Source organism: Stigmatopora argus, chromosome 7 (genome assembly GCF_051989625.1).
Source record: "Stigmatopora argus isolate UIUO_Sarg chromosome 7, RoL_Sarg_1.0, whole genome shotgun sequence".
In the NCBI taxonomy this organism is placed as follows: Eukaryota; Metazoa; Chordata; class Actinopteri; order Syngnathiformes; family Syngnathidae; genus Stigmatopora; species Stigmatopora argus.
In genome coordinates, this window is record NC_135393.1 from 19,828,861 (window position 1) to 19,849,666 (window position 20,806).

Consider the following 20,806-nt stretch of genomic DNA (forward strand, 5'->3'; position numbering starts at 1 on the left):
TAAATGCTTCAATATGAAAAAACACATCTGGAAGCAGTGCAAACAGGGGGGAAAGCAATGCAAGGAAGCTAACAGACAATTTGGAATTATTTCATAAGTATTGATGGAAAAAAATATAATATATGATTCAGATATTTCTTAGGCCAGCAGAGAAGGTCTTGAAGGCCCTGACGCCCCGCCACTGCGTTTTACCAGGTGGAACAATTGAAACAAATAATCGGTCGCACCTAAACTCCGACAAGGCTACGTTAAAGGAAGAACAAACAGTGTCTTCCTTAATTTGGTCCCGTCTTGGATGTGAGATCAAGTTGGATTGAAAAAGGCTGGTGAGCCGCCGCTGCCGCCGCAGTGCATTTCTCAGCTCAGCGCTCCTCCAGATGGCGAGAACCTTCGGCGGGCGCCATCCTCGTCTCTGTCTGCGACATCTCCGCCGCGCTCCAGTGAACCGAAGCAGACGCGCCTCCTCGCTGTACTTTTAATGGGCTTCAATTGAAACACACCATCCAGGTTGTCAGTGACCTTGCCCAGACAATGGCCTACCACCAAGTGCTCCAAGTCATTATATCTACTCATGTTAATTGTGTCGAAACACTAACAATATACACGCCGAATGTCTGAAAGCGAATAATTCTGTCACGAACAATGTTCCCTCTAAAATGCGCGCGTGCGCAATTGCGCACTACGCTCGTCTTCTCTGCGCACAGAAAATCATATGGAGCGCAAAAAATAAAATCCCTTTTTTTAGCTGTGAGGCCGACGCGCGAACCACTCATCCGCCGGGCCGCCCATTCATAGATATTAATCATTACATTTTATCATTACTAAATCATTTATGTGTAGTAGACATGCACCTGCTTATGGCAGGTGTGATACTGGTGTGTGCCCATAGCGAGCAATGATGATGTTGCTCACACCGGTACTCAATGTGCTCAGGGAGGTTGTCTTTCTGCCCAGACAAACCAAAAATTAGAGGGAACGTTGGTCACGAATACTATTAGACTGGGATACGTACATATAGGCTAAGGAGGGGCGTGGCAAAGACTAATGTGCGGTAAAATAAAGATGCAGACAAATGTAAGCGCCTCAGGGATTCTGGTAGATAAGACAAAGGTAAAGTGGATGTTGTCTTTTGTAGTGGCTTGTTGTTGTTGTTGTTTTATCGCTTCTATTTTTACATTCCTTTTATCTGTCCTTAAGTTGATTGCTTTTGGGGTCTCCGACTGGCCGCGATGACATTTGGCAAATCCAGAGAAAGACATTTTAATGCATTTGCGGGACAGAAAGTCCTTCATAATTCTTTATATTGGGACAAACACAATTGCTTTCTGAGTTACGCACTAATTATTCAAGGTGGAAGTATTTTTATTCGGTCTTCTCCCTAGTAAAAACGACTGGTTTTTGAGAAATGTGAAACATTCTCCTATATTTGTCTTTTTCAAGCAGGAAACTCAAATGATTAAAATGATGATCAAAACTAGTAGTGTGTATCAGTGATCGAAATAGAGAAGTTTGCAGAATCTTAAGAAAAAGCTACTTGTGTATTTGGCTCAAGTATGATTCGTCAATGATTTTGGAAGAGGAAGTGGAAGAGCAATTTGTTTTGTTCCACTTTCGACTGTTGACACGATTCCTTGACTTGGCAGCAACAATTTCCACTTCATTTTCAGAATCCAACATCAATCAGCCAACGCCTCCAAAAACCCAGAAGAATCTTCTTAATGGCCAATACTAATTGACACTCCTAAAAATACGCAAATGTGCTCTTGGGCGGAAATAACCTGTTTTTTTTACCCTTTATTTTAGGACAGAAAATTGAAATATGATATGATATGTCACTTCATGGCTGTTGATTTTATATCGCTTGCAAGTACTAGATTAAAAGTTAAAAGCTGCCAGAGAGCAACACCAAAATCAAAAACACAGCAGCAACAACAACAACAAAATTCTAGTTAATTACGTGCTGAAAACCACCATTTAGGACTTGGTTGCAGTAGCAAGACAGACACAAGACACAGACACACAAGACATTGTAGACCTAGGTAAAAAACTGGAGCCAGACACAAGGTGGGGACCTTCTGCAGACTGAGACTGAGGTTACCGCATAGTCCCTCAGTAGTCTGGAGGTTTTAAAGATCCTTTTCCTTGCCTAGATCCTACTAAACTGTCCTCTCAACCAATCAGCAGCAGCGGAGAGGCCGGTGGAGGGCTAAACTAGCTGTGGATGCTTGTCGTTCAGTGCTATCAAGTTAGCTTTTGGGGGTAAAAATAAACTGGCCCACATAAGATCTAGTTGGAATGAATGAGGCCCATTCAAGAAAACGGAGTTTGACACCCAATTAAAGTGAATGAAGGGAAGGTGAGGGGCCAATTAGAGAGCAATAACGTCCGTGTCAACCTATTAGAAGGGGAACATATTTTTCAAACTATCCTGAGGATTTAGTGGTGGCCATTTTGAAGATGACACCTTCGGGGGGAAATGAAAATGAGTGTCGCCGGAGCAATCTTCAGCTGTCTTTTTCCCCCCCCCTTTTGCTTTCAATGTGTCAAAATGATGATGCAAATAGCAAATCCCGAATCGGGATGCGTGGCCTCGACCCAACTGTCGCTCGTGTTCGCTTTGATTTGCCAAATGTGCCTGGGTTTTTGCAAAGCGCGCACACTTCATGAATTCTTTTGCTTGATTTAAGTTTGGTCTTCGTGACTGGCCGATTTCTTTGTAAGGCAGCTACAAGAACGAGGTTGAGAGTTAAACCACGTCAAACAAAATGGATTTGATGTTATATCTGCAATCCATTCATCTCTGATGTTCCCACTCATGATAGCGCTGCTGCTAGCGTTGATTTGAACCATCGTTTTGTGCACGGGCTACTTTAGGCTGACTTTCAATTGAACCATACGGTTATCGTTATGTAATTAATGTGTGGACAGTGAACAGCGCATTGAATTATTTCACGTAGGATACGTTACAGAAATACTGATGAGCTGTTCAATGCAAATAATCATTCATTTTATTAACCGCTTATCCTCAAAAGGGTTGCGAAGGGTGCCGGAGCCGATCCCAGCTCACCCCGAATTGGTGGCCAGCCAATCGCAGGAGACAAAGGACAACCAATCACAACTAGAGTCAATTTAGAATGATCCATTTGCTTAGCATGCATGTTTTTGGGGGATGGGAAAACGGAGTACCCAGAGAAATCCCACAAAAGCCCGTAGGGAACATGCAAAGTCCATCTGGGATCGAACCCGAGAACCGTGAGGCCGACCGCCCTAACCACTCATCCGCCGGGCCACCCACTCAATGCAAATAAATACCTCCAAAAAAATCCAAACTAAACCCACGTGAAATGACTCTGTCAGATAAAAACAATCAGGCTATCCATCAAAAACTCAATTTTTGATGCTCCATGCTTCATGCAGAATTGTCGACACATTTTGAGGATTTTAGAGGAGTTAAATAGTAAAAATGGAAGGGTGCTGGGTTCGGTACTCGGACGTTTGGTCGCCCGGACGTTTGGTCGCCTGGACGTTTGGTCGCCCGGACGTTTGGTCGCCCGGACGTTTGGTCGCCCGGACGTTTGGTCGCCCGGACGTTTGGTCGCCCGGACGTTTGGTCCCGGACGTTTGGTCGCCAGACGTTTGACAACATGACAGAGAGTTTACTGTTGAAACCAGCTCTCAAAATTATATTCATGAGCGAGAGAGAGTTTAATATCTAAATATCTACTGTTGAAACCAGCTCTCAAAATTATGTTCACCCGGGCGACCAAACGTCCGGCGACCAAGCGTCCGGGCAACCAAACGTCCGGCGACCAAGCGTCCGGGCGACGAAACGTCCGGCGACCAAATATCCGGTCACGGTTGGGTTCAATCCAACAAAGGTCAACTCACTTTCTGATCATGACTGTAGGCCAAGGCCCAGTCCTCCTCAGTAGGGTGGAACAGCAAGCTCAGGATGAAGAAAGTCAGGCGATACTTCTGGTAGCTGGCTCCTTCATCGGAGCTGATGAGCACGCTGCTCTCGAACTCGGGATCGGTCAGCACCATTATCTGAGGGGGAAAAAAAATGCAGGCGTAAACTAACCCTGTTTTCGTCTTTCACGCTGCCTGGGAAAACGACATTCAGATCCCATTTCTGCGCCAATTGATCATTAGCAAGCACCGTCGGCTAAAACTGATAGCAAAACAAAATGACTGTTTTGTAAATGGTAGCGTCAAATGGGTTGGTAAACATTTAGAGGACCGTCGGTAAGTGGATACAAAAAGACCAGGTGCGCAACAAAAGCGGGATAAGAGATGAAGCCGGGAAATGTTGTAGCTAATGCCGGATCCATTAGCCTCAAATCGCTAGCACAAAAGGAGGGCAAAAAGTAACCATGGCGACACATTATCTGCATCTGCCCTACACCAGACCAGGAGGTGCAGCTTTACCTTAATCAGGTCTTCCTTCTCCTTTTCATATAAATTCTGGAAAGCTAAAATACTCACGTGGTTGGCTCTTATTTTTTATATTATTTTTGTCCTTACGTATTAATTTAATCTCAGTTCGGATGCTCAGACACCGAAAAAGTTCAATCGGAGTGTTCTCAAAGGCTGAAATGGCTTTTAATGTAGTGCCTGACTAAAAATGACTTTTTCGTAGAAAAAAATAATAAACAGAGTGCGCGCAAACATACAGCACGTCACAAAAATATGACTCACCCAGCGTCCTTTTTTAAAGGAATAATATCGTTCTTATTCCTTGCCAGCCAGATTTTTTTTAAGCGGATGATATCCAATAAATAATTTATCCCTAAACTTTGAAAGTGTCACGCTTTGAGAGCGAAATGACAAAACTTTCAGACACTTTGCCTGGCTTTCTCAGACCATGTTTCAACATAAAAATCATATCAACGTGCGGCGGTTTACCTTTCGTTTGTTGGTGGGACACACGTAGAGGTAACTCAGGACGGTCTTGGATCCCACTTTGTCATTCATTTTCACGTACGTCGAGCCGGAGTCCGAAGACCTGAACACACACATGCGAGAAAGGGTCAACTCTAGTCGGTACCCGGACATTTCGTCGCCGGACAAGTCGTCGCCGGACACTTGGTCGCCAGACAGTTGGCCTAACCTTAACCACTAACCTTAACCACTATTAAAGAAGACAAACCAAATTCACATATTCTTTTTTAAAGAAAATAAAACAGCAAAAACTCGCGTGACAACACAAACACTAACATTTGGGCGTGTGCGCACTGGTACTCGGACGTTTCGTCGAAAGATGTTTGGTCCCCGGACGTTTGGTCCCGGGACGTTTGGTAGAACGGACGTTTGGTAGAACGGACGTTTGGTAGAACGGACGTTTGGTTGAACGGACGTTTGGTAGAACGGACGTTTGGTAGAACGGACGTTTGGTAGAACGGACGTTTGGTAGAACGGACGTTTGGTAGAACGGACGTTTGGTAGAACGGACATTTGGTAGAACGGACGTTTGGTCACCGGGTTGTTATTGTTGAAACCAGCTCTCAAAATTATAATCATGAGAGAGTGAGTTTAATATCTAAATATCTAATATCAAAATATCAACAGTAAACTCTCTGTCATAATTTGACAGCGAGCAAACCCCGCGACATCCGTTCTACCAAACGTCCGTTCGACCAAACGTCCGTTCTACCAAACGTCCCTTCTACCAAACGTCCCTTCTACCAAACGTCCCTTCTACCAAACGTCCGTCTACATTGCTGTCTTAGAAATATTACCCTGTTTTCCTATATAAAGACTGTTCATTCGGAGAGAGAGTTGCAAGGACAACAGACTGTGAGCGGTTCACAGCTGTTCGAGCTCTCTCCCTATCCTGCAGTCCGGTAATAAACCTATTTCCTATTAAATTGATCTCACTCTTTCTTAACCTATTCCTGAAGTTGTATTTTCAGATCTATCAACGCACATGCCCAAATGTTAATGTGTTTGTGTTGTCGAGCGAGTTTTTGCTGTTTTATTTTCTTTAATAAAGAATATGTGAATTTCCTTTGTCTTCTTTAATAGTGGTTAAGGTTAGCGGTTAAGGTTAGGCCAACTGTCCGGCGACAAATTGTCCATCGACGAACTGTCCAGGGACGAAGCGTCCGGCGACAAAGTGTCCGGTCACGCTCTAGTAAATGGACTCGCATAAATTAAAAAGCGGCCAAAATAATGCTGGAAATTTCCTGCAAAAAAGCCTTCTGATAAGGACTGGCGGTGGTGCGTGGTCCAAGAAAGGACCAGACCGTGGGCGCTTTTGCCATGGTATCAGGCAGCCACCAGAACGGAAGCAGGCAGACGTGTCGAGAGACCGGCACGCTGAATAATTCATTCCCTACAAATAGCAAAATCCGAAATAATGTACGACAAGTGCAATATAAACCCAAATTAAAACGTGCAGGCATTGGGGAATCCAAAGGCTGTAATAATGTAGTTGTGGGAATGAGCCTGTTAGCTTGCCTCGTCCCACTAGAGCACCAGCGCTCGTACTTTAGCGTAGCGTGTCCTCAGATGGAATCTAGATCCTTAAATGTGCCACGGGAAATGAACACGGTTCACATAATTGCTGGAAAATATTATTTGTCCAAACCGGGACTCGCTGTGTGCTCGTTTCAACAAATGAGTGGACTCTTATGTAGCTATTTACAGGAATTCAGTATTAGCTTAAAAGAAAAAGTAGCCTAATGAAAGAGGTGCTCAAATGAAATGGAATGACATTTGTTTCAGTTAAAAAATGCTTCGTTATCTCCGAATAAAAGCTCCAGTCGTGAGCCAACTGGTCGGGGAAAATTCACAGCTTGCATGTAAGCTATTCTATCCGAAAAACGGTGACATCTTGCATCGACTTTTTGTGAAAAAGTGTGAGCTTTTACACTTTCAACAACAACAACAACAAGCTACGCTTCACTGCCAAACATGGCCGACTTTGCCAAACTAAGAAAGACACTCAGGAGTGGAAATGGTTCCCTATAAAAATAAATGCTAAACATCTCAAACGGAAGCAATAAAGACAAGCCGGGAAAAAAAACAAGTTGTTTTCTCTTAACGATTCTTTGTCAGTGTAGAACAGGTCATTAAAGAAAATCAACACCTGTATCCCCGTGCCTCGTGATTGGCCGGCGGCCGAGCCGCCTGCTTCCGATCGTTGGCCGGGACAGACTCCGGCACCCCTTGAGAGGATAAGGTGCCAAAAATGAATGAAGGAAAGTTAATGATCCTAATAGGGGTCGGGAACCTTTTGGCCCAAGAGAGCCATAAAACAATTCCTATTTTCCAATGTTAGATTAGATTAGATTAGATAACTTTATTTGTCCCGTATTCAGGAAATTTCACGTTATTCCTTGAAAGCCACATTCAGAATTTAAAAGTCAAAATACATGAAAATGTGAGCACATTTAAAGCAATAAAGTTTTCAAAAATTTAAAACATTGGAACGCTGATGCTAAACAAAGACAGTATGCATGCAGAATGGAGTCTATTAGGAAAAAAATGGATTAAAACAACCTCATCGCTTTCACCAACTATGATTGGCTAGTGATTAGCCAGAGCTACCAAACTGTATCTGTAGCAAGCTGCACAAGCAAATATATTGATGTGTTGATTTAAAGCCATTTTCAAGATCATTCAATGCTGCTAGGAAGTGGATTTTACCCGTTGAAGGCGCTACGAGAAAATGCACGGACCGCCACTGGGTTTTAGCAAATATCTATCTAAAGATACAATAAACAAGGTAACAGCGTCTGCATTTAAAGCTGATGAAGTAAGAAAAAAAAAATGAAATAGACTAGAAAACACAATTCACGTTCCTCAAAAAGCTCCTCTGTCGGTTGCACCAAAACAAGGGAAAAGTGGACGGTTTCCCCCGAAAGTCACGGCCGCGTACGTCTAAAGAAAAAAAAAAACAAGAGACGGCGAGGAAAGTTTCCCGAGCGGACGAGCCCGGGGCAAAAATCAAGTGGGAGGACTCGTTGACGGATTTGCTTGAAAAATACTGACGGCACCAGTGAAGCGAACACTTCTACACAATATAGCGCTAAAAGGTCAGTGGGAGAGATGCGCCATTATTTTGCAGACATTTCCACTGCAATTGTCTAAATTGCTCCAGTCTTTTGGACTGAAATAAAAAACCCGAAAAAAAGGAAAAAAGACTCGGAGATGACAAAGTCAATTTTGTTCATGACTAAAAGGCCTACATATTGTCACAATTCAAGGAAAGCAGAAAAATACAACTAGTGAAGCATAACTCGTCTCAGAAAGCTGATAAAAAAATACAACTTTTACTGAGAAGAAACCAACAAAAACAATCATCCTAACTATAAAAAAAATGATAAGAATGCTAATTCTGTAGGGCCAAACAAAGGAAGTAGTGCAAAGTGAAATTAAATAAATATAAAAGCTTGAGGCTGTAAAGTAGACATTCCTAGCTATTTTTTTTTAAATAGCCACCTCAATAATTTTTATTTGCACATCATTTGAATTATTGGTCTGTCTATTACTGATTTATTTATTTGTATTATTATTTATTGCTTGTTTCTGTTCATTTGTTTGTTGTTAATTGTGCACTAGTCTACTCATTTGGTTGACTACTTATTGATTTATTGTTATTTATTTATTGTTATTTATTTATTGTTATTTAGCTATTGTTATGTATTTATTGTTATTTATTTATTGTTATTCATTTGTTGTTATTTATTTATTGTTATTTATTTGTTTTTATTTATTCATTGTTATTTATGTATTTATTTTTATTTATTGCTATTTATTTATCAATTGTTATTTATTTGTGCACTTTGTGGTGAAGCTTTAAATGTCCTTCTACTTGTATAATGACAATAAAAGTATTCCATTCTATTTTCAAGCTGTACGCATTTCACCAAATACTCTTGCGCTGGCTTTTTTTGACGATTTAAGACCACTTGAATGGAATAATATTAATTAGAAGTGTAGCCACTCCTCCTGGAGTAGTACCTCTTTGGCCCACTCGACCCACGCCGGCCGGCGTTATCTCGCAAGGCAAGCGTGCGCTTTATCAGAAATGAAAATGACTTTGTTGTAAAATTGGCAGACGCAGATGGCAGAGGCAACTTTCAATTGGTAAACACGGAGCGAGTAAAGCAAAACACACACGGCAAGCTTGCGCTCGCCCAAGCGAGGAAGGCATAATGGAAGCTCCAAAGAGCGAGCGCCGCCGCACGCCAAAAAGTCTGTCTCTCCAAAGATTGCGTCCGTGTCGACGCGCCTTGTTTTGTGGCCTCGGTCGGTCGGTGCTAGCGAGAGATAGCGCCCAAAGAAAACTCTGGACGCCAGTCATGCGTGAAACAGACAAAGACGGCGGCCGTGGGAGATGATCCAGGAATGTAAAACAACATTTTAATCCCGAATACAGTGGTACCTCGTCATACGACCGCTCGTCATGCAAAATTCTCGTCTTACGAGGGAAATTTCGATCGAATAATTCGCCCGTCATGCGATCAAAATTTGGTGATGCGACCAAGCCAGGTCTTTTTTGCATATCTTTCGTGTATAACAATATTTACGAGCACAGAACGATTAATTCAGACGAGTTTCTCATAGGACCAGGAAACGCACAACACGCATGCGCGGGCAAAAAGAGGGCTTTCTGGGTAATGAAGTATACTCGTGCACACAACACCGACCGATAGGCAATGGCAACCTTTCTCAGAATAAAACTTCATTACTCACAATCAATACATGGGTAAGCTCAACTATTGTATTTCCTGTTATTCTTTCTAAGGAAAGAAGCTCCCGCGATCGTTCTTTAAAGACTATTTCTCGTTGGCAAGTGGTCGTCGTGCGTTATCCTATTGTGATGACATTTGTATGCGACATTATGGAAATATAGTCTGAAGGGTAGACAAAAACAAACAACTCTTGATGCGTTCGTTTTGAAGACTTGGGCGGAGCGGCCAGGTGGTGTCAACCCACCCGTAGAACTACGTAAGGTCAAAAAGATGACAACAAATTTACAATTTAGTTTTGTTTGAACTTACATTAAACGTTGACTGTCTGTATATAGTTATCCAAGTTAATTTAAATTTGTTTGTTTGTTTACGAGTGCATTGTTGCCGTGGATAAAGCCCCCCCAAACAGCCCCCCGCCTCCGTGTATGACGCTGTCTACCCTCCGCGAAATGTCTAATTTTACTCCTATTAAACACTATTACTATCAAACCACTCGTTATTTATTACTTTGTCAATATATGGCGAATTAGAATAAATAAAACATTTTTTTCAATCCAATATCCTGTTTTTGGTGTTTTTTTCAGAGAGTTGGAACGAATTAATTTGTTTCCCATTCATTTCAATGGGAAACTTCCGCTCGAGTTACGAGAATCTTGTCATACGAGCTCAGTCCCGGAACGGACTAAGCTCGTATCTCGAGGTACCAATGTACACCCGGAGCGGAAGACAGGTGGACGGAAGAGGCCGGTCGCCAGGATCGAGTCCAAATCTCCTGGCGTCGGTGGAGCATTTTCCCCCCCGAAAACTCCGATCCCGACACATCGGCGGTAGAGAAATGGCCACGAGGCAGCGAGGGGCTGACATTCAACTTTTTTTTTCCTCACTGTCAACATTTGTCATGTATCCACTCACTGCTCCTGTTCTCCAGTCATCCTTGACACTGAGTGGAAAAAAATATATCTATATCTTGCTTCCTTCCATGGCTCGCCAGGTAGATTTTTTCCTTTTTTTTAAATAAAGCATCCAACTTTAAATATTGCTTCCGGACAGGATGACTTTTTCATGAAGAGGAGAATGACTCTTTGTGGTTAAAACATTCTTCTCTCGACGCTGACCCTCGACCGGGGGCGCCGTCTCCCTCTCGCCGTATTTATGACACGCTGAAAGTTCTTCAGATTTCCCATTTATAATAAAACAGTTCATAGACTTGGCTACGATGGGATCACTGTTTCCCGAAAACCTTGGGTTGTTGTTCAATAGAACAAAGGATATTCCAACACTATCGCATACGTACCGCATTTAGCGGGTGTCAATTATCCAATACAGACGTTCCCCTACTTACGAACATTCGAGTTACGAACAATGGTACATACGAACATGTCTGCGCATAGGGTTTTTTTTGTTTGTTTTTTTGTTTTTCCTTTTTTTTTTCAAGATGGTGCCGTCACGCGGAAGCCAGTGACAGTAGCTCTGTAAATTCTTATGTTTTTCGTGTTTTACAGCCCTTCTATCTTTTTAAAATTATTTTTAATATTTCTTAATACATTCCCCTTTACTTTGTACTTTATACTTTTTACAACTTTCTTTGTTCTGTGAGCCTGGCTTCTTTCGGCTACTTCTTGTCGTGCTTCTTTGCGCCGCTAATACCGACGAAGCCTGGCGCTGTGACAGCTCAGCTCACCCAGCATCCACCTTCCTCTGCCCAGTTCGTTGCAGTGCGCAAGTGCGTGAACGTATCTCCAGTGCGCAAAGAACCTTTTCCATTTTTATCATTAAATATCTCGTGCACCCATTATTCAATATGGTTGGTGAAAAGCGAAAGGCTTCTATTGAGGGAGGTGCAAGGAAGAGGCAAGCCATTTCATTTGAAACCAAAGTGGCAATAATAAAGAAGCTTGATGCGCGTGAGAAAGTGGTGAGCGTTGCACAGGAATACAACTTGAATGGTTCGACCGTCAGTACCATTTATAAACAGAAAGATGGAGCAGCAGGACCCAAATATTGAACGTTGCACAAAGTTTGCAAAGCAATTGAATGATGCCATACAGTGCTACCGCATCATTTATGATGAAAAAAAGAAGAAAACTGTGCAATCGTCGTTAGATCGCTTCTTTCGGCCAGTTTCTAATACATAAATCTCTCTCTCTCTCTCTCTCTCTATACAGTACTGTACATATTCTCTCCATTTTATTAAATGATTTTTAGTACAAACCAGTGTTTGTTACTTATACAACCCTTACACATACAAATGCACTTATATAAACCTTCAATATACTTATATAGGCCTTAAACATAAATTATAATACAAAATATAGCACTGAATCAACTTACAAACAAATTCAACTTATGAACAATCGCTCGGAAACTAACTTGTTCGTAAGTAGGGGAGTGTCTGTATTTTTAAGTTCATTTCTGCCAAATTTTTGCTCGCTAGCATTGTGTACGCAGTCTTTTTTTTCCCCGTTACGGCAACAGTTGCTTGTCAGGGACGTATAGAAGTTACAAATGTTTTGTCGTATACGTACTCGACAAAGTAGGCATTGCGAAAGCCCCACACAACGTCTTGGAAATCCTTTTGTTTGATGGCAAACTCATTTAGCAGCGTGCGTATATTTGCAGCAGCAGCGGCGGCCGGGGTAAATATATTCACTCGATACTTTTTCAAGAGCCGAAAAAAAATGTTTTCTCACAGAAGGTGAGTGGGAGCCATCCTCGGTGACGCCGCACTACCTTTATCTGCTAGCTTTCTTCTTTATGATAAGCAGCTCCACAACCAGTCAAGTGTATCTCAGACACAAAAAAACAAGTTTCACCCAAGACAGAAAGTAAAGAAGGGATAACTAAAGAGTCAAGTTTACTCCAACTTTTTCTTTCCTATTCTTCACCACGGACGGATCTGACCGTGGCTTCTCTCCAGGGAATGTTCCAGCCACGTCTTTGGCGCCACCGGCTCGACCAATGACGTCGTGGCCACCACCAGCTGTCAGAATATTGTCCTCGATGGGAATGCCTGCGTCACTTTAGATCAACTCAGGAGTCAAAGCTCCGGGCGAGCCGCCATTGTTGCCAAACAGATGACTAAACGTACGCTGTCATGCTTCACACTTCCACGTTTTGTACAAGATGCTATTTTTTTTGTGTGTGCTATAATGAACACCTAGGCCGGACGGCTTCTTCCATTCGCTAATTCTTTAATTCTCTTAGGTGGACAGAAGAAGGTATAAACTTGACTCCAAGACAATAAAATAAAATCAAGTAAATTAGAAAATAAGGGGAAAAAAGTAGAAATTAAAACAGACCGGGATAAATTAATCCCAGGAATTCAAAAATCTCATCTCCGGTCACAAATGTACAATCATTTCCTATCAAAAAGGAAGTAACGCAAGCAAAACCAGGAAGTGTGTCCGTAGTGGTATAGTGTTCACCAAGTCTCTGGGTGCAATAATAGCATGGGATGTACATTACGTAGGTATCAAGGCTGATATTTTAACCATCGACCGCAGGACCTTCCATCATCTTGAACAACTATTGGGATGTGCTGACATGGTAAATGCTACGAACACATCCATCAAGGCTACTCGGGTCTGGCCAGTCAGAGCACGTATAACTAGGTAAGATGGCGTCGCCCTGAGCGAGCAGTGACAAGCACAAGTGAGTTTTTTCATGTTTTATGCAAGAAACGTTTTTTTTCCTTGAAATTCATTTGGAGATCTCAAAATAAATTTTGTTTAGCGTTATCTGTTGATCTTTTCTCTTAATTTGAAATAAATGACCGTATCGGCCACATTGTCTTGCGTTATGGCGTCATGGCGTCATAAGTCATGGCGATTCGTCTTTTTATGCTCATATAAGCCGCACCCTCGATTCAGTCATCATTTTTTGCCAAAAAAAGAGAGTACCTGGAGAAAACCCACGCAGGCTGGCAGAACATGGCAAGGTCGGAACCCACCGGGGACGAGATGAGATGCCAAAGTGTTTGATTCTTTTGACTAAGGTGCTCACAAGAGGTCACGTTTTGGATGCTCACATTTGGTACGGGTCACCATTTGGAAAATGAGTGGCTAGCATATCATTTCATGCAATATTTGGTCAACGGAAAGAGCGTCCTCCTTTATAAACATTTCAATAGCCGAAAATCAGGTGTATCGGCGGGTCTCTCAGGAGGAGTTGTTTTTCTAAGATGTTCCCTTGACTTGAGGTCGCCATGGAAAAGCGCGGCGGGAAATAACAAGTCCAATTGCCAAAGGTCGGCGATATGGGCCGGGTGTCTCTCCGAGTCGGATATTTAGCGGAGGCGCTGACCTGTAAAATACCGCATTGCCTGCCAGCGTTCCTGGAAAATGATGCAATTTTAGAGGATGTTCCTCTTCACCTGCCAGTGACCCCATTCGGACTACGTGGAAAAACAGCAGGAATGGAGTGACAACAACGCACCAAAAGCATTTTACGGCATACTACTAACGTGACCACACGGTGGACCTCCTTCCAAAATACTCTTACCGCAACCACACCACGGATTACCGGTGTTGTGCATTCGTACGTAGCAGTGGTGGGCTGTGGCCTTTCAAAAAGGGGGAGTCGCGCCGTTTAACGTTGAATTTCTTTTCACGATAAAGTCCTGAAATGGCTTGGCCAAACTTCAGTCCGCCTCAGACGGAAACTCTGCTTCTGTTGTCAGGATGGATCAATTTATTGCCATTGTCTCATGGGCATTTAGAATGTAGTGTCCATTTTGCCATGATTAAACGACCCACTGCGTGGCTATCAAACTCCAAGAAACTCAAAACCAAAAAAAAAGATAATTCAATTTGCATTGCAGGATTTTGGTGAAACCAGAAGATAAAATTGGGTCCCAAAAACTAGCAAGCTTCATCTCTTCTCTCAACTCATAGGTTCCCTACCCCTGCTCTACAGCCAATAATAGCGAAGGACATTCAATAATAAGTTCAATAATAACAGGGCTAATACGAACTAAATGTCACCATCGTGTCATGTTATTGTAAAGAAGACAAGGTCCAAAAAAATACAGGGTCTTGGCGCTCTAACCTGTCTGCGCCCTCCGCAACACCAGAAATAAAAGCCACATATGACATTTAATATAACAAAATCAATCGCCACATGGAGATATTTCGAAAAACGATTCCAAAATGTACAGATTTGACATTTTCTCCTTGAAAATACTCCCAACCTAAACACCTCCGCTCATTCATTTTTAATCCCGTTCGTCCTTGTCAAGGGTGCTGGAGCCTATCCCAGCTGACTTCATCTTAGACTGGTCGCCAGTCCGTCAGAGGACGACCGTTCGCACTCGCAATCAGGCCACCGCCGAGTGGGCGTCGAGCCAAAGAACGGCCGGTTATTGATTTAAAGTTCCACTAACATGAAACAAATCTATCGTAGTTTGTCAAATGTAAAAGAAATGGAGGCTTGCCATTGTGTGACTTCATAAAAGACATGCTAATAAATCTGAAGGAGCATTTTCCTCACCTCCAAAGAGTGCTTTCCGTCACGCTGCCGATGTGAAAGTCGAAGAGCTTCGTTAGTATCAGGATAACCTGAAAAGAGAAGCATTTCAGTGTTACAAGCATGGCTACGAGATTTTAATTCATTCATTTATTCATAGAAAGTTTGTCAAAATCTGGACATTTCAACAGTGGTGCGCGGCTAACTAGCTATTCTTCAACTTTAATAAATCGTTATATTTGTGAAAACCGTTTAGGCAAGACAGGCCAAATTTGTATAGATCGTAGCATCATTCAATTGTTCACAGGAATGCAAATTGTTCTTCACTAAGGGAAAAAAACTGGGAAGTATGGCGGTAAAAAAAAAAAGAAAGAAAAAAGACATTTGCAGCTAACAATTCAATGGCTCGTAAAAATAAAAAATCCCAAGTTGGTGGGTGGGAGGGAGAGACGGAATGCGAAGATTGGAGGCGATGACTCTAATGGCTGAGTTCGGAGAAGGCACTTTTTCTTCTAGCTTAAAGTTCAAAGCAATTTTACTTCTTGGAAAAGGTAAGACACATTTTCCATTTTTTATTCAGGGCCTTCTGATATATTTCTTTTCTGTATCACTTTGCAAGAGATGCCTAATGTGCTTCTCAACTTCCTGTTCCATGTTTTATGTTAGGAGAACTATGTTATATGTTTCGCTGAATCCATCATTGATCAAAAAATTGGCGGCATGACTCATTGGTTCGTCTTCCGTAGCGCAGCAGACAAAATATATTCATATCCAAGAACAATATGGGGTCTTTAGTCAACCCGGTGAGCATGTTTTTGAGATCTGGGATGAAAACTCGCAGTCATAGGGCAAAGAAACAAGAAAATTCCCCATGGGAAGCCACCATATTAGACATATTTTACATGCTATTCACATTTATCTGTTGCTTGTTTTCCCTCCTACTTGAAATGGTCTGTGCCCTTCCTTGTTAGCATCAATGCGTGTTATTAGCATATCCCTCCCAGCCCGGATATTGTCGGAAGCGTCCTAACCGGGCCCGACTTGGGAGCTAGAAAACAAAAAGAGTTTTTTGGACCTCGACTCTTCCCTCTGACGCGCGTCGGCAATACATTTAGGACGGGAAGAAATGGATTGGATTGGATTGGATAACTTTATTCATCCCGTATTCGGGAAATTTCGTTGTCACAGTAGCTAGCAAGAGGGTGAGAATACAGACACAGAAAAAGACATTTTAGACATAAATAGATAGGTCATAAGTAAGTTCATAAATAAATACATGAATATATAAATAAAGAAGCGTGTTGCTGAAATATATATATATATATATATATATATTTCAGCAACACGCTTATATATATATATATGTATGTGTATATGTGTATATGTATGTGTATGTGTGTATATATATATATATATATATATATATATATATATATATGTAGATGTGTGTATATATATATATATATGTAGATGTGTGTGTGTATATATATATATATATATATATATGTATATATGTATATATGTATGTATGTATATATATATCTAGCAAGACTAAAATTGCATTAAAGACAAGTTGAGTTCCTAAAAGTAGCAATATGTCGACGGGTACTGCAATACTTTGGCACACAAGTTCAATTTTTGCAATGAAAGCGGGTTGTTGTTTGCATTCACATCAATTTTAGAATAACTGCTGATTGAAAATACCGCTAGCAATGTTGTTTTTGTTTGTTTCCCCTCGACTGTCACATCAGCCAAAGAAGAAAAAAAAAAGGTAGGCGCAGAGTCCCAATAATCTCATTCCTGCTCACGTCGATAAATCAGGTCATTACTAAATCATTTCTCCATAATATTCGCTGACAGTATGATAAGTGGCATAGCACGGGTTGACATATTGTGCTGAAGAAATCACTTTCCAGCATCTTATTATTCTCACGGGGCACCGGGACTTTCCCTCACCCGGAAATATCAGAAGAAGAACACATCAACAATTTCTAGGCTTGCTCGCAAACGCCTCATTTTGTGGCGTATCTCCTTTCCCGGCTCGTCATCGCACGTCTTGCCGCTCACGTTTAAGACGGACGGCGCTGCCTTGGCGGGAGCCCTCATTAACTTAGTCACATGTGATCAAATATTATGTTGGAATAGAAGAGCATTGTCAGGGCACCTGCTGGCGCCCCTGCAGTTTGACTTCAGCTCCCAACTTGAGCATTAAAAGCCCATTATCCACCATCATCTCCGCCAAAGTGTTTCTCTTACCGGGGAGCGGGATTAACGGCTTCCTAACAGCAGGTGAGACGGCGTGAAATGATATACTATTCACGCGGCGAATATATACACACACACTCAAGAGTGGATTGGCCTCGACACCCACACTTGAGCATCATCTCACCCAAATTTCAGCTTCCTAAAATGTTGCTACATTAGCTCAGTTCAGTTAAAAAGGCCAAACAATTGGATTGATACGTTGAAGGCGCTACCAGAAAATGCACGGACCGCCACTGATTATTTATTTTTATTTATTTATTTTTATATATATATATATATATATATATATATATATATATATATATATATATAATATATATGTAAGTTAATAAATAAATACATAAATAAATAAGTGTGTCTCTGAAGTGTGTATGTATATATAAATATACATACATATTTACTTCAGAGACACTTATTTATTTATTCATGAACTTACTTATTACCTATCTATTTATGTCTAAAATATCTTTTACTGTCTGTATTCTAACCCTCTTGCTACTGTGACAACGAAATTTCCCGAATACGGGATGAATAATGTTATGTTATGAATAATTGATTCTTTCTCACTATTATTTATTGATTATTTCTCATTATTATTTATTGATTATTTCTCATTATTATTTATTGATTATTTCTCATTATTATTTATTGATTATTTCTCATTATTATTGATTATTTCGCATTATTATTTATTGATTATTTGTTTGTTTGTTGTTGTTATTTGTGCACTTTGTGGTGATGCTTGAAATCGCCTTATACTTGTATAATGATAATAAAAGCATTCAATTCAATGTAATATATAGTTATCCTTTTGAAAGTATCTATATCCTCACGAGGTTTTCGGGGGGTGCCGGAGCCCACTCCGGCTAACTCCAGGCAGCAGGCCAAAAGGCTCTAAATGTCAATATTGTCCATATATCTAAGAATTCTAACACTTTAAGCGAGGAAATAAAATGTCAGGATTAGAGAATGAAGACGGATGCCTTTACCGTTCACTATCTGCTCTTGCGCTAGCGATATATCATTCACGTTAAACTTTAATGATCAACTTTTGGGATTAAAATCTTTAAGAGGAAAGAGAGAGAGAGAGAGAGAGAGAGAGAGAGAGAGAGAGAGAGAGAGAGAGAGAGAGAGAGAGAGAGAGAGAGAGAGAAAAAGCGCATTTTTTTATCAAAGGAAAGACGCCTTGGTGGCGGTAGTTGTAAGAAAGTATCCTAAAATGCTCTCCAGTTGCCTTTTTTCCTGCCGCTTTCTTTTCTTGGGCCCCCACGGCCATTTTTTCCCACCTCCATGGCCAACCAACCTTTATTGCTTTGCCGCTTTTAAACGTTGCTCTTTGACTGAAATGGCTGACACTTCCCAAAAGCTGGAGGATAGTTGAGATAAATTTGCTAATCCCAAAGCTGACATCTCATCTCAATTAACCCCGCTGCTATTCCAAGGTAAACAAACAAACACTTGAGCCCACGGATGGACGATTGCCCCTATTCCATTTTGCTGCCAATTTACTTCCTTGCACCTCCCTCAATAGAAGCCTTTCGCTTTTCACCAACCATATTGAATAATGGATGCACAAGATATTTAATGATAAAAATGAAAAAGGTTCTTTGCGTACTGGAGATACGTTCACGCACTTCCGCATTGCAACGAAGTGGGCAGAAGAAGGTAGATGCTGGGTGAGCTGAGCTCTCACAGCGCTAGGCGTCGGTATTAGCGGCGGAAAGAAGTACTACTCGGAAAAGGCGCGCAATACAAAATCCAACTTACCAACATTTTCCGACATAAACGCAATTTGCAGACATGTTCGTATGTACCGTTGTTCGTAACTCGAATGTTCGTAAGTAGGGGAGCGTCTGTACTTGCTTATTTATCGATTATTTGTTTGTCTGTTTGTCTCCCGTCAAAATGAGTAGGAGGTAGAATTAGCTTTATTAAAGCACAAAACCGCAGGGATAGATTTAGAGAAGAAAATGTTGAGAATTGAGCCTCCGTGCTTTTGGCTGCTGCGGCAACAAGCGTACCGAGATCAGAAGGTCACGCTAAAGAACGACGTAACGCACATCACATCACAATCCTTGGGCGCAAAAACCTCAGCTGGCAACTCTCTTGACCGGCGGCACACAAAATAGCGGAAACTAAAATGATGGTCAGGAGAAAGAAAGATGACCATCGGGCTGTTGCTAGGCGGACTAGATTGCTTTTCTTTCCAAAGTGGGTGATTGGCAAGAATGGCGGAGAATTAAAAAACAATGTTTTAGTTTCTAGCCCTGTCATACCAATTTTGTGGGTATTCCCAGGGGTTTCTTTCGGGAAAAAAAAACAATATAAGAAAAGAAAATCAATCATCATCTTCTTAATACGCATTTCATACTTCTATGAGCAACCAAATGATCAATATCAATCAAAATATTTTCTTTTTATCACAGGAATACACTGACGCAGTGAAAAAAAAAATATATATATATAATTATTATTCATATTAGAGCACATGTGTCAAAGTGGCGGCCCGGGGGCCAAATCTGGCCCGTCGCATCATTTTGTGTGGCCCAGGAAAGTAAATCATGAGTGGCGACTTTCTGTTTTAGGATCAAATTTAAATGAAGAGTATAGATGTATATTACATTTCCTGATTTTCCCTCTTTCAAATCAATCATTGTCATTTTTTAATCCATTTTTTTCTGTGTTTTTAGTTCAAAAATCATTTTGTAAAATCTAAAAATATATTTAAAAAGCTCACATAAACATTGTTTTCGATCTATTAAAAAACGGAATATTCAGTGCTTTTAATCCAGTTCTTTTAATCCATTTATATTTTTAAAAAATCTAAATATTCTATCTAAAATGGTCCGGCCCACGTGAAATCAAGTCGACGTTAAAGCGACCCGCAAACCAAGCCGAGTCTGACACCCTTGTATTAGAGCATATTTAGAGATACAATGTGGTGTGGAATTGACCATAGCTGCTGTTGTTGTGGGAGGAAGAGTTCATGAAGTGGCCATCAAATCCTAAACGGGTCATTCAACTCTAAAACACCTACTGGAGCCAGAGGCGCTCACATTTTTTTCGTTTTTTTTTCTCCTCCAAACATTGCACCGAGTAGAAGGACATAACACGCTTAATGACTTTTTGGGATAAAAAGGGATGGTGTTGATGTAGCCATCCAGCAAAGAAATCCAAAGAAATCATTTCCCATATGAGGGGATAAGACGTAAATTCATTCCTTCCTTCGTTCATTTTCTGAAGCGCTTATCTTTACGACGGTCGTGGGGGGTGCTGGAGCCTATCCCAGCTGAAGAATTGGTGGCCGGCCAATCGCAATTAGTTAGCATGCAATTAGCCTATGCTGCATGTGGGAGGACTACCCACTGAATGCAAAT

General features: G+C 41.3%; 1 protein-coding gene across 3 annotated transcripts in view; it reads right to left on the minus strand.

The window, feature by feature from the left end:
- The window catches only part of sorcs3a (sortilin related VPS10 domain containing receptor 3a), a 96,973-nt gene that overhangs the window by 27,963 nt on the left and 48,204 nt on the right, over positions 1-20,806 (minus strand). For all 3 annotated transcript variants that reach the window (XR_013300846.1, XM_077604404.1, XM_077604402.1), the window contains 3 exons: positions 15,189-15,256; positions 4,906-5,005; positions 3,889-4,047 (listed from right to left, as the gene is read on the minus strand). Coding sequence is in view for 2 of the 3 variants with exons in the window: in XM_077604402.1 (XP_077460528.1) it covers positions 3,889-4,047; positions 4,906-5,005; positions 15,189-15,256 (327 nt within the window). In the remaining variant the exon portion in view is untranslated. The remainder of the gene's footprint in view (positions 1-3,888; positions 4,048-4,905; positions 5,006-15,188; positions 15,257-20,806) is intronic.